Genomic DNA, 14,777 nt, shown 5'->3' with positions numbered 1-14,777 from the left:
TGGTATTTAACACGTCACCATAATACGGCATTGGTATTACGGACTTTCAATGAAGTAGCCAACAGCAGTATAGAAGGCTGAAAACCTTGTGCAATAATGACGGTTGTTTGGTTTGAGTAAACAAACTGTGAGCTCAGCTCAGTATATAAGCGGCTTACACTATAAGCGCAGCGCAGAAGTTGCTAACCGTGAACGAGTTAATATTCGATTGTTTGGCATAGTTTGCCGGGTTTATTGAGAGAGAGGTTCTGTGAATCGTTATTGAGCGTCGTTGCGTTAACTTTGCCAGAGCGATTGAGCGCCATACTCTGAATAGTCGCTGTTATAGAATTAGAGTTATTTGGCTAAGTTTGCCTGATTTGATTGAGCGAGAAGCTCGGACTTATTGTTGTTGTTAGACTGTAGTTCATCAGTCTGTTATTAGCTGAAGGATAATTCCAGCTGTTTGATTGCGTTTGAGTATAAGCGGCAATCGGTATTAAAGTGGAGTTGTATCGAGAAACAACTTAATTAGTTATTGTTTCAAGCTTGTGGTTGCTTGTGTTAGAATTAGTTATAGTAGTAGTTATTTTGATTGTCAAAATGCATGTTACCTGATGCCTATTGAGTTATTGTAATTAGCTATTAGAGTTACCTAATTTAAGTGTTTTACCCTCGACACTTTTGAACAGCCAAGAACATAGTACGGGAAATCTATTGTTGTTAACAAGAAGACGAACCACCAAACTAAAAACCTTTCGAATTGTGAGATCTGGGCGCTATCGTTTTCCCGTGATAGGCAGCCTAATCAAAATTCAGAATCTTACAGTGGCGCTCCTGTGTGGGCTTCTTCTTCAGTGGGACACAATAGAGCGGAAATCTACAAGTGGTGATAATATCTCGGAACAACGACAAATGCGAGGGTGAGGGCAACGATCGGTGTGACTTTGGCTCAAGTCCAAGACAAGTGGCGAGCGAGTACGGCGAAGAGAACGAAATACACAATCGACTGAGGAATGAAGAGATGGAACTGTTGGAGATGGGTAGACAGCTCTACAAAATGTTTCGATCATGTTCTAATGGATGTGTTGTGGATTTGGAGCAAGTAGATCGCTGGATTGCGGATAATGGACTTAACTCAACAAACGTTTTAGAAATGATGCGAGAACAAGTAGAGGCGAAACCAGCCACCGGTTTCCACATGCAGCCGTGGGGCATAGAGGGACGTGAAGACTATAGAGCACCGACGGTGAGCTACGCCAAACAGGATGCTGAGACGAAGACTAACGTGGAAGAGATAAGTCCCAGACTGCAAGCCATTCAACAAGGCATCCACGCATTTGAAAGACAGGGACCCTATGAGATGGTAGAAGACTTCGCACAACGTGTTCTTCTGTGGAGTTTAGAATTGAGTTGCTTGGATAAAGGGGAACGTGATGACATAACCATCGACGTGATGTGCACAAAAGCTCGCGAGGAACTGAAGGAGGGGCTCGAATCGAGCCACCACTATAGCTATTTCGAAGAAATTATCTGGGAGCTCCAGAGATTAGAAATAGAAACTGGAATCCTTGTCCCAGAATCAGCGACCCTAAGTGATGGCAGTGAGGTGGCGATGTACCAAACATCGAACGAGTGGTTAACCCGTAGCAAAGAAAATGAGACCCAGCAAGGGAGAATACTTGAAACTGAAAAACTTGCAGAGGAAGCCGTCTCCTCCAAAGACAGTGGCAATTCCACAGCACAATCAATTCCGAGCACTGAGAGGGAAGTGGAAAAGGATAATGATGGGACTCTCAACAATCTCGAACTGGAGGACACAGTAGAGGCAAGTGCCGAACCTGGAGTACTAGACATCGACTGGTCCAAGAGCATGGAGCTAGAAGGAAGCGAGCATGAGTTGGACTCGCTGATAGAAGACGAGTTAGAAAACTTAACTTTTCAAACACCAGAGGAACTGGTAGCCGATTTTGCGGAGCGGGTAATTGCTTGGAGCACCAATCTTGATCTCAACGAGGCGGACATAGAGTACGCCAAGATTCACGCATTTTGGTTCAGAACGACAGATCAGATCTACCTTCAATTGCATAGAGACAGAAACTGGAGCAACATGCCAGGTCTAGTGAAAGACATGCAGGTGGTGGAGCGGCAGATCAATGGGAGACTGCAACAAATTAGTGGGAACTGAATCAGCAGCAGCTAGTGCAGTCCTGGAGACTGAAGAGCCCAAAAACACTGATCAGTTGGACGAACAAAATCAGAGAGGGTCTACTGAAAACATTCTGGGTAACAGTAAAGAATCAGAAATGAATTATTTAGCTCTGCTCACCAGTGAGAGGACAATAAAAACTTTCCCCTTTTCTTACAGCGATGAGCGAGTGGACGAAGTAATCACGTTGTGCGCTCAAAAATGTCCATTACTGAAAGTAGTGGCAGTAACCGACGGAGACGAACTGAATTGCGAAAGTCTTGCCTCCCAAATTGGCACGCAAGAAGACAACCCGGACAATCACAAGACAGCTGGTCCGTCAAAGGAGAAGAGAACAAAAGGGAAAGAAAGAAAAGCAAGTATAGAATGCAGAAAACGATGTACAGTTTGTCACCAACAGAAAAATATGTCGAGCGCAAGGCAACGCTACCGGAGCCTACCGCAGAACAAAAAGAGAAACTCTGATTCCGCAATAGGGAACTGCCAATTGCTGAGGTGTTCAGTTTCTCCAATTCTACAAAAGACTTTGCTCATTTTGATAAACTGATGGAGATTGTATTTCCAACGGTTGCATGGAATGAAGAACGGCAAAGCTCTGCGAATTTTATGTCAGACGCTGAACAGGACAAGGCCCGGGAAGTTCCAGACAAACTGAACGCAGACAACAAAGAAAGCTTATCTGAGGAAGCCTTGAACTCTGACTTAAGCGACAACACCGCTTCAGCAGAAGGGGAATTAGATGAAGGAGAGACAACTCAGCTGGTCCAAAGCAATTTGCAGCTATCCCCAAGACTCCAGACGAACGAGGGGCCTGATGAAGGGCCGCAACACAGCCAAGAACACGCTGACCTCGGCCCTCCGACCCCGGAATTTGTGGAGAGCTACTCAACAGATTGGGAGCGTCAACCCTCTTCCCCCGTTTTGATAGATGAGAGGCAAGGCAGTCAGAATCTGGAGGATGCACAACCACAGGGAACAAATTTTACGGTCAGAGAATTAAATGATGTGAACACGTCGAACGAGCAGCTAGCCGTCGAACATTTGAGTGCACATCTTGGCTCAGGCACAGACTATAAAATTGAGTTCAAATCTCAGTTGCATGCGGCTGACCATTGGCGGGAAGCGATTGGTCTGGAGGCACCAGTGGTAGCTAACAGTCAGGAATTGTTCTCCAGAAGTATCACGGAACTTGATCCGGCAAGTGGCGAGAGAAGCGGCTGCCAAAAGCAAACCCCTTACCAAGAGGAGTTGACGGCAGAGCATAACCCCACAGGACCTAACCAAAGCAAACAAGCGAACCTGGCTGCGCAAGAAGCAGGAGCGACGGACAATCAAAACTTTCTTCCTGCAGACGGGTGGGAACAAAACCACAGATGGTGTCAACCCTTACATGCAGGCCAGCCATATTCTGGTCAACTTCCGGACGGGAGAAACATGTCTCTCAGCCGATGGGCAACAAAGAAGGGAATTCAGTCAGAGTGTAGAAGGGAGGAGAAGCAGGAACAAGAAAGGGGAATAATGTGGGTTAGTTCAATGGAAACTCAGATTCTTGGTGTGGCTTGTGAAATCCCGTTTGATCCAGGTCCTTCACGAAGTCCGTAAGACTTTTCAAACTTCTTGCACATTAACTTTTGCTCTATTCATTCATGTTGCTAAAGAACCTCCATTTGTGCTGTAAATACCACTAAAGCGGTAAATTGTTGCCTTCAAGGCCAATTGACAGTAAGCAATCACAAGCTAGAACTCAAATATGACTAGGCAAACAAATAGGTAAGTTGATTTAGAAACGTGTATTGGTTTAGCAAATGTCAAACAGCATAATATACACTCGCTAGTTAAACGTAAACACACCAGGGATCATTGGCAAGAATCAACAGTCTCAAGCCGGTTATCACTCAGTTAGCAACGCGAAACCGCCTAATTAGGCTACTTAGATAAAATACGGAGAAAACGAAAATTATAAATGGATCCGCAGTTTAGCGTGAGGCAGGCACTGCAGGACGATGGAATCTTCTCACCAGAAGAAGTCGAAGCCGCTGCCAGGAACGTAGCGCGAAGCCTGGGAAGGGACCTTAAAACTGATGTTCACCCGGCGATGCTCGAACTGAAAGTACGGCATCTCAACGCGTGCTTCTTTGCCCATTGGGATTATTCTATCCAACAAGTGCTCCTCTATGTGAATCAATCGTACATTGGACAACCAGCATTGATGGTCAATGAGATACACAAGCTCGATGTTTTCCAAAGGAATGGGGGTACTCCAACTAAAGATGAGAATATTGGAGGAGTCTCTAAAGAAACACTAAAAATACTGCGATTTTTTGAGAGGGGTGCAAAGTTGAAGAAATTTAGAGAAATAACGAAGGTCTGGTGGAGCCCAACCGAGGGAGAGTTTTTTCGGAGTATGTACGACAATCTTAGGAAAGGGAATGTTAGTGGGGTCAATTTGGCTGAAGATACGCTCAGGAGCTTGATTCTGAGACAAGTGATAGAGCGAGCCGATAAAAAGGCGGAAGCTTAAATTGGACATTTAAATAGGATGAAGAACATTGGCCTAATCGAAAACTTTTTGTGTGTTCGAAAAGTTTTGGGTTAAAAGTTACAATTTTACTGATAGTGCATTTTGATCTGATGTTAAATTTATCCAGGAGGATAAAAGGTATAGAAGGGAGGTATGTAAAATCGTAACCAATGGCCTAAAACCACAACTATCAGAATTTTAGGTGTGAAACATTTTTTTTAAGTTGAACGGACAATTAAGTAATGCAACTAGAGACAATATAACAGCTGCGAACACCGGACAACCTTTAAAAGAACATTCAGTTCTAGACGGTGAACAAGCTACCAAGTAGATTAGGTTCAGTAATGACTTTAACGAGAAACGGAAAGTGAAGTAATATTGTTAGAGTGGTTACCTTGAACTCTTAGAAATTGCGGTTATTCTATTAAAGATTGGGGATTTGTGGTGCACTGATTGAGAGTTGGCGGAACCTTGGCCTTTGCTGCTATCTTATGTACTGTTATCATAAAGTGTGGAATCATAATAAATGTCATCATTGAACTGCTATCATGAAAGTCTCTATAAAGAGGTTAAGCCATTTCTTTCAATCTTTTGCCTGATTTATATGTAGGTATCCTAGCTCTCATGAGGTCCAATAAGAGCATATAAAAAGCCACTGCTACGCAGCTGAAGTTCATAAAGCAATTATAGCGTATTACTGACCTCAATGCATTTTACGTGGATTTATATGAAATTGCGTTCTATGCTGAATACTAGCTTGCTGTAATCTGCGAGTAGCCTGTTGCAACGAAAAAACCGTTAGTAGTCACTGACATCCGTTATAACTGAAAGAAAATAGAGTTTTACGAAATTTCCAATTTTGGTCAAAGCTGAAAATTTTTAAAAGTTGGGACCGAAAATCTGTACCCCTCCCCCGATTTTTTGAAGCCGATATGACTGAACCAAGCTGGGTTCACCATCTCCCTAGGGCACCCCTAAGCTGTTCAGAAGCCAGGATTGGTGGTGCCAGCTCTACCCAGTCCGGAGCTATTAACACTTATGAGGGGAAAAAGTGATAATTTTGGGGGTAAAATCCGAAAACGCTGATTTTTGAGTTTCAAGAACGCCACCTTTTACAGGGCGTAATAAGGTCTCGAGCTTACGCCTGATTAGGCGGAATACGAACCATACCCCCCAAACCGCCTTATGTAAACAAAAGACCCGGAAACGTAGGATCGGCCGAGAACTAAGCTTTAACCAATTTGTCGGCCATTTTGACTAATTTCGCTTGTCACGGACGTACGGCGCAGCCAGGCCGTAAGCCTGCAGCGGGTAAGCGGACGCGCGTACGGTACCTCAGAAAGCCCCCTCTGTAAACAAATTGCTACTAGTAAGGACAGAAAAATCCGGAAATCACATATACGTAAATTTAGCGGCCATCCTGACTGACATTTAATAATTATGTGTTGGTATTTAACACGTCACCATAATACGGCATTGGTATTACGGACTTTCAATGAAGTAGCCAACAGCAGTATAGAAGGCTGAATACCTTGTGCAATAATGACGGTTGTTTGGTTTGAGTAAACAAACTGTTTGGTCGGCTCAGTATATAAGCGGCTTACACTATAAGCGCAGCGCAGAAGTTGCTAACCGTGAACGAGTTAATATTCAATTAATTGGCATAGTTTGCCGGTATTATTGAGCGGGAGGTTCTGTGAATCGTTATTGAGCGTCGTTGCGTTAAATTTGCCGAGGCGATTGAGCGCGGTGCTCTGAATAGTCGCTGTTATAGAATTATTGAGCGAGAAGCTCGGACTTATTGTTGTTGTTAGACTGTAGTTCATCAGTCTGTTATTAGCTGAAGGATAATTCCAGCTGTTTGATTGCGTTTGAGTATAAGCGGCAATCGGTATTAAAGTGGAGTTGTTTCGAGAAACAACTTAATTAGTTATTGTTTCAAGCTTGTGATTGCTTGTGTTAGAATTAGTTATAGTAGTAGTTATTTTGATTGTCATAGTGCATGTTACCTGATGACTATTGAGTTATTGTAATTAGCTATTAGAGTTACTTAATTTAAGTGTTTTACCATCGACACTTTTGAACAGCCAAGAGCATAGTACGGGAAATCTATTGTTGTTAAGAAGACGAACCACCAAACTAAAAGCCTTTTGAATTGTGAGATCTGGACGCTATCGTTTTCCCGTGATAGGCAGCCTAATCAAAATTCAGAATCTTACATTCTTAATAAAAAGTATAGAATAGATTTTCCGAAAGAGTTTGCTACTGATCTTTTTTTCTTTATAATAGCCTTATAGGCTAAGTTTGTAAAACAAAAGTTTTGGAAGCGACAATTGTTTTGACAATTATATTTTTATAAAATTTTTCATCAAACACCTTTGGTTCTTTCAACGGTCGATCCTCCTAAGATATTTCTCTGGAAAAAAACATTATTATAATTATTAAAAGCACACGATCATTAAGAATACTCTTATTGCAGGACACCAGCTCGTGATAAAAAGTTAAGGTCTTACTTATTGTTGTCTGGTATTTATACTTTTTTGACATCAAGCAAATTGAGAAGTTGGGGGGCACAATTCATTTAATAATTCAATTCTATTGTAGCTAAATCCAGTTATCAATTTTAATTTTGAACACCCTGTTTGTATGTTTATCACCAATTCAGTTGAAAATAAGATAAGACTAATTTTCTTTGCAGTATATGACGAATCTTTCTTGAGGTATCACTCTTAGAATCGTTTTTCTTTTTAAATTTCGCCCATATTAAAAGCTCATGACTAATAAAAACTTAATGAGCAGATTGTAGCTGCTGAGACAATGCGCAGAATGTAACTGCGCTTGGAGCTACTGATACATCGAGAAACTCATATCTTCTGGTTGCTAAAATTTAATTTCTTTTTTTTTCAATTGTTGCACTTCTATCAAAGGCAATTAACCCAGGGCAATTGAAGGTGATACACTGTTCCATGTCAAGCCAAACGTTGATTACTCAACAATTCGATGTTTATAGGTCTTAGTAATTATAGCTTAAATTTTCAATTTCATTTTGGTTTATCAGTGTTGTGTTTCATGCCTATCTTGTCAAGCTGTGATTTTTGATACTCATGCAAGGTTAGTGGCAAAGAATAGATTTTCCGAAAGAGTTTGCTACTGATCTTTTTTTCTTTATATTAACCTTATAAGCTAAATTTGTAAAACAAAAATTTTGGAAGCGACAATTGTTTTGACAATTATATTATTATAAAATTTTTTCATCAAACACATTTGGTTCTTTCATCGGTCGATCCTCCTAAGATATTTTTCTGGAAATAAACATTATTATAATTATTAAAAGCACACGATCATTAAGAATACTCTTATTGCAGGACACCAGCTCGTGATAAGAAATTAAGGTCTTTCTTATTGTTGTCTGGTATTTATACTTTTTTGACATCAAGCAATTTGAGAAGTTGGGGGGCACAATTCATTTAATAATCCAATTCTATTGTAGCTAAATCCGGTTATCAATTTTAATTTTGAACACCCTGTTTGTATGTTTATCACCAATTCAGTTGAAAATAAGATAAGACTAATTTTCGTTGCAGTATATGACGAATCTTTCTTGAGGTATCACTCTTATAATCGTTTTTTTAAAAAATTTCGCCCATATTAAAAGTTCATGACTAACAAAAATTTAATGAGCAGAATGTAACTGCGCTTGGAGTTACTGATACATCGAGAAACTCATACCTACTAGTTGCTAAAAATTAATTTCTTTTTTTTTTTCATTTGTTGCTCTTCTATCACATGCAATTAACCCAGGAAATTGAAGTTGATACACTGTTCCATGTCAAGCCAAACGTTGATTACTCAACAATTAGATATTTATAGATCTTAGTAATTATAGCTTAAATTTTCAATTTCATTTTGGTTTATCAGTGTTGTGTTTCATGCCTATCTTGTCAAGCTGTGATTTTTTGATACTCATGCAAGGTTAGTGGCAAAGTATGATTAACCATGTTTTTGTATGTTTATCACCAAAGCTACCAGGTTTTGCATCACTATAGATTAGGAGGTCCCGCTTTACTGTAATTTTTCCTGGCAATTAAACAAACAAATCTAGCTCTAAATAAAGCTGGCATATGACGACTTGTTTGCAAAAGTGGAAATGAACTGGAGTAAGCTATATTTAAACACGATGTTTTACGTCATCTCGAAACTGAAATCCTGATGTGCATTTGGAGTATTTGATGCATATTTCACATTGTCAATAATGAACAAATAGCATTAACTTAGCATTGAAAAAAATACCTTTTGGAGTTCTGTTGACATAACTAATTTCATTGAACCGACGGTTGATAATTAACATGCAGAGCGGAGAGATCAGAGCATATAAAGCACTAACACTGTCAGACTATTAGCTGACAATTTAAAATTTTGGTTTATGGCTTGACATAAAACGACCACAATCTCCCTTGATCAGTAAATTATTAGTGTATATTTTATTAAAAAGAAATTGACCACTAAAACTTCTGTTACTGGGCCTAAAAGTTGCTTGAGTTGCAAATCAACTGTTACTAGCCCCAGCGTACGGTATTTCAACGCGTGAGTACAAAGAGCAACATCCACCTTAAGCTTCAATTTAATTTTTTGTTCGTATACAGTTCTAGAAATGTAACCTTTTCGTTGATTTGTTTCCCTATCGGATTGAACTGGTATACAAACCATTTTTTGTTTTCATCTCCAGCAAACCCAGTTCAATTTGATGTTAGAAAAGAAGTTTGGCAATAAGTAATAAATTGAATTTGTGTTTCAACAGTAACGACTGGGTATCATAACGGATATGGAGTTACAAAAACGATTAGCAATAACTTAATATCCAAATTGAGTTGGAACTGCTGCGATCAAATGGGCAGTGCAAAGCTTTCCGCGTGATAAATGGGAGAGCAACCCATACAGGGAAATTTTAAGAGATCTCTTCAACAACCTTTCGCGAAAGAGGGATTGTTCAATAGCTGGTCAACGAGTAGTTTATTGGCCAATCAGAGTATAGATAGAACAAGGCGGCTCAGCAATGTGCGATGGCACATTAATTTCCGAACCCGCCCATCCACAATTTTGGCATAATTGTCTACCAAATGAGGAACAGATAGAAAACCAAAAAAATGAGGAACAGATAGAAAACCAAAAAAATAAAAACCCAAAAAGCACAAGTAATTTTAAAAAAAAATGTGTATGAACGATAAGATAGCCTCCAAAACAAATAAATCAGTGAAGTAAAAATTGAAGCATTATATTGCCATGATATGACAATATTAAGAAAGCGAGTCAAGACGAACAGCAAAATCAAACAACAACAAACAATAATTACATCAAAAACTTTTTGTCCGTTTTAAAAAACAAAAATTAATAACAAAGTCAACATACCGTCAGATGAACCTAAAACTAAATAAAATAACTTATAAATCACCAGAAAAGATGTGGACCAGTCCATAAAAAGGTTTGGTAACAATTAGACAAAAAAGAACAAAAACAGTAAAGTTAAAAAAATCGCTTTTTTTAAAACAATTAACTTAAAAGTAATTAAAACCATTAGAAATCAAGCATAATATCCGAACTTGTTTTACAATTACCAATGCTTCTATAGAAGGGCATTAGGACGTGTCCTTATTCAATTCTTTATGCGGCTAAAAAGAACAACAAAGAACAACAAACAAAAACTCAAAAGAAACTTGCCAGAAAACGCTGTCAAAAAAGTCAAGCGAAATTTCGGCCCTCAAAATATAATAGTTTGCCCCTTCTTCAAACACCGATAATGCAGTTTTTGGCCATTTATTAGTGAGACCAGGTAACAGTAGACAAAAAAGAGAAAAGGGCAAAAGTTTGAAATAATTTTTTTTCCGAAACAAAATTATCTCCAAAGTTATGAAAAACATCAATTAAAAAATGAAACATTTCAACAGGGTCGTTTATTCATCCAAAGGAATTCTTTGAGACCTGCAATTATCCAGAATATTTCGTGCGTCTGCAAAAAGAACGTCAAACAAGACAAAAATCAAAATAATTTTTTTTTGTTGAAAACCCGTGTCGAAGTCAGTAAGGTCATAACGCATTCTTTAAAAAAACAGATTTTGGGACAATAATCTTTTTTCACACCTTCCCTTCACACCTATAATGTCATATTTGAAATGTAATTAACGAGATTAGGTACCAAAAGAAAAAAAGAACAAACTTGCGAAGTTAAAAAATTTTTTATTTTTAGTTTTGGAAAACGATTGTTTTCAAAGTCATGAAAGGCATCAGCTATCTACTAATATCACAATAATGGTTAGTCTACTTTTTCATAAAAAGCAATTGAAACCTATCACTATACAGGAACTTTCATACAACTGAAATGACAAAGTAGAAAAACAGTTAAAGACAAAACTAAAAAAATGAATTAATTTCTTGAAGAAAGAAGTGTCGAGGCCGTTAAAAAGATAATCTGTATCTTTCAGGATTTTCATATCTTAAATTTTATTTTATTTTGAACGCTAATAATGTGATATAAGAACTGTCAGTTTTGCGATAATGTGATTAGAAAACGTGAAAAACTGGCAAATTTCTAAAAACAAAAAAATATTAAATCTAGTAGTATCAAAGCCAGAAAACAATAATTTCAGGCTTAAAAACGCAACAGACCAGATTTCAAATCATTAGAATGAGGAAGCGTTCTTTCTTTGCTGACACTAAGCTGTAAGTTGACCAAATTAAGAAAAAAAATGGAGGAAAAGTTCATTAAGCCATTATTTAAAAATCAATTATTTTTTAAAGTTCAAACAATCATAAACTTTCAAGTAAAAAACTAAATGCATTAGTTTGCAACTGCTTGGGAAGCCAATTGGACCTATCACTCCTCAGCTTTCATTTGATATGATCTGTTCTTCATAATTAAAAAAAGGTCTTTTTTTCAAAAAAAAGACCGACTGATTGCAATCCGATTTTTTTTGGATTGTAACAGTCAAAGATTGGCCCAAAACTAGCCCTGATAATGCTTATTGTCCGTTAGGAACTATTGAGTTTTTGAATATTGTAGATATAGATAATTTGTTAGTTCAAAACTCAAAAAAAATTCTGCATTTTTGATATTATACAAGTAAAGCTAGCAAAAAAAGGCAAAGTTTTAATTACAGAGTACTCTCAGCGGAAGTTGAAGTAGAATTAGCCCCCTTCTGAGTCTACAAAGATTGTATTAGTGTTGTTTGGGGGTGTAGTGCCGGCAAACTATATCAAAGTGGACTAAAGTAGCTTATTTCGTGCTGTTTTTGATGAAAAAGGCTGAATTTTGAAATGTTTATCCAGAGTTTTTGACCAAAAAAATTCGATCTGAATAATCAACAAGGCTTGTTTGTCCTTAAAAATAAAATCAACGAGGTTAATCTTAAAAATTTCATCAATTTCTTGCAAAATTGACGAAAAATAAGGCAAAATTTTTGGAAAATGTGAATCAAACAACGTGAATTCACTCTACTTTTTTCAAAAGTTTAAATCTCGATAACTCAGTGTAAAAACGAAAATTAAAAAAATCTTTTTAATTCCATATTCTACGCTGGACGAGCTTTCTAATGATACCAGTCTCAATTCTCTACGATGAATATATCGATCGGCGAAAATTGACTGAACAAAAAAATCCCATTTGAGTATATAGTTCCTCCCCCCTCAAGAGGGGTCGGAACAATAAACTTTACATTCATACACATTCTATTTTAAACAGAGAAAAGAATAGATTAGACATGTATGGAAATTTGCCGAATTGGAATATTAGACATTTTTTGGTGGGTTATTGGGTGCGGCAGCTTCGTCGCAATAAACAGCACACGATTTCCGGATTACATTGCACAACGCATGAAAGGCTTGGCCGTGAACAGCAGACCACCATCACGCCTTTAATAATATTTTGTGATCTTTAATAACACACTGTGATCTAATAATATATGTTAATAAAAACATAGGGGAGGAAGGCGATTTTTTAGGAGGTACCAAAAGGGGATTGTTGAAAAGATCCATTTCACCAATCACCCTTTGGTACCTCCTAAAAAATCGCCTTCCTCCCCCTTGTCTTTATTAACATATATTATTAGAACACAGTGTGGACATCCAAATATTATTAAAGGCGTGATGGTGGTCTGCTGTTCACGGCCAAGCCTCTCATGCGTTTTTATGCAATGTAATCCGGAAATCGTGTGCTGGTTATCGCGACAAAGCTACTGCACCCAACAGCCCCACCATGTACTTCACAAGGGCATCTTAAGAGTTCCTTTTAGATAATTTCTATGAAGAAATTTGTAACGGTTTTTGCTGCTCATATTAGAGAAAATCTTTATTATAGGTGCCCATCCAGTTGTGAAAATACAGACAGTTCCAGTGTCAGAGACAGAGATTGATATCAGCTTCGAACCCTTCTCAACTTTTCCAGCAGGCCAATTGACCTTTAATATCTACAGGTACTTTAACAACACGATGCCAGAACAGAAGAAGATAGAAAATATCACCCTGTCAGATCTTCCCTACAGGGATTCAAGTAAGTGTCACGACTTAGAGCAAGCCAATTGTTAGTGTTGATCAATATCTATGATCATGACACATTTTAAGCTTTGCAGTCTTGAGCAAGTTTTGTGTAATTCTTGGCCTTTTTTCTTGAAAGTTTAATAACGTTATACGTTTTAACAGCTCAAAACATGCTCTTAAACGCCATGAAAAACCGGGAAAAGTTTATAAAAGTTAATAAAACCTCTAAAAAAGCGAGTAAAAAGTAAAAATTAGGCTATTTTAGAGAGCAGCGGCTTAATCAATAAGCAACGGGTATTTTTTTCTCTTTTAAATGATTTTTTAAAAAAAAAACAACGTTTTTTTTATCGGTTTTTGTGAACTTCGTTTGAAAGATCTGCTCCAAAAAGAGAAGTCGATTAAATATAACAACTGAACTAGAAGTCTGAAGAAGGAAACAAACAAACAAACAAACAAACAAACAAACAAACAAACAAACAAACAAACAAACAAACTCGTACAAATTATCCGCGTTTCTCAGCGTTTCTCACCGCACTATTTTGATATTCACCACTTTTTTGCGCATTTCGCACACGATTATTTAGAGACAATTTCTCAACCTGGGTTATAACTGTCAATCATTAAGTAATTGTTTTCTGCTAGATCTGCAATCGGCCAGTGTGTACACATACGATATCTCAGTAGTGTTCGGAGGGTACGAGACATTTGACTACAGCCGGATAGCTCTGGAGGCAGAGTATTGGCCAGGCACCAGAGGAGACCCCAGAAATAGACCCAAGTACAAATATTCACTCCCAAACCCGTACGCCGCGTAAGTCGATAACTTAATGCATATGTTGAGCATGCTAAACATTAGCAATCTCGAATAGAACTGAAGATCCAGCAATATTTGCAAATCCTTGTTTAATACCTGCTAGTTCCAAACCCGGGTCGAGATTTTTGGGTAAATTTTTGTAAGAAATGCGGTGAATGCGGTGAATTTTTGTAAGAAATGCGGTGATTGCGGTGAAAATAAATATTTCACCGCATTTCACGGCATTTGAAAAATTCACCGCAAAAATCACCGCATTTCTTACAAAAATTCACCGCATCGACTTTTGTGGCAATTTAATGTAAGAAATGCGGTGAAAGCGGTGAATGCGGTGAAAAAAATTAATTCACCACATTTCACCGCATTTCTTACAAAAATTCACCACATATGATTTCCAAAGTTTACTCAATCTAAAATAAATGCACAAGAAATTTTGAAGGTGTAAATGACTATTGGCGCTGTGGACTAAGCAGTTGAAGTCAGGAGGTCAGAGGTTCGAACCCGCGTTAGGACGATCCTTTTTTGTAAGAATACTGAGAACGCGGTGAAAATAAATAATTCACCGCGATTCCCCGCATTCACCGCAAAAAGATGTAAGAAATACACGCGGTGAAAATTAATTTTTTTTCACCGCATTTCACCGCATTTCTTACGAAAATTCACCGCCAAACCACGACCCGGGAAAAAAAACTATAGGTGACTATTCTGAGATCAATTTTTTTTAACTATCA

General features: G+C 38.1%; 1 protein-coding gene across 1 annotated transcript in view; it reads left to right on the top strand.

Annotated features, from left to right (window-relative positions):
* The window catches only part of LOC142345124 (uncharacterized), a 59,142-nt gene that overhangs the window by 36,085 nt on the left and 8,280 nt on the right, over nucleotides 1–14,777 (top strand). Inside the window, exons 9-10 of the mRNA XM_075397211.1 lie at nucleotides 13,057–13,248; nucleotides 13,878–14,046. Of these exons, the coding sequence (XP_075253326.1) occupies nucleotides 13,057–13,248; nucleotides 13,878–14,046 (361 nt within the window). The remainder of the gene's footprint in view (nucleotides 1–13,056; nucleotides 13,249–13,877; nucleotides 14,047–14,777) is intronic.

Source organism: Convolutriloba macropyga, chromosome 8, assembly GCF_964194025.1.
Source record: "Convolutriloba macropyga chromosome 8, txConMacr16.3, whole genome shotgun sequence".
In the NCBI taxonomy this organism is placed as follows: domain Eukaryota; kingdom Metazoa; phylum Xenacoelomorpha; order Acoela; family Convolutidae; genus Convolutriloba; species Convolutriloba macropyga.
This window is presented reverse-complemented; position numbering and strand designations above follow the sequence as displayed.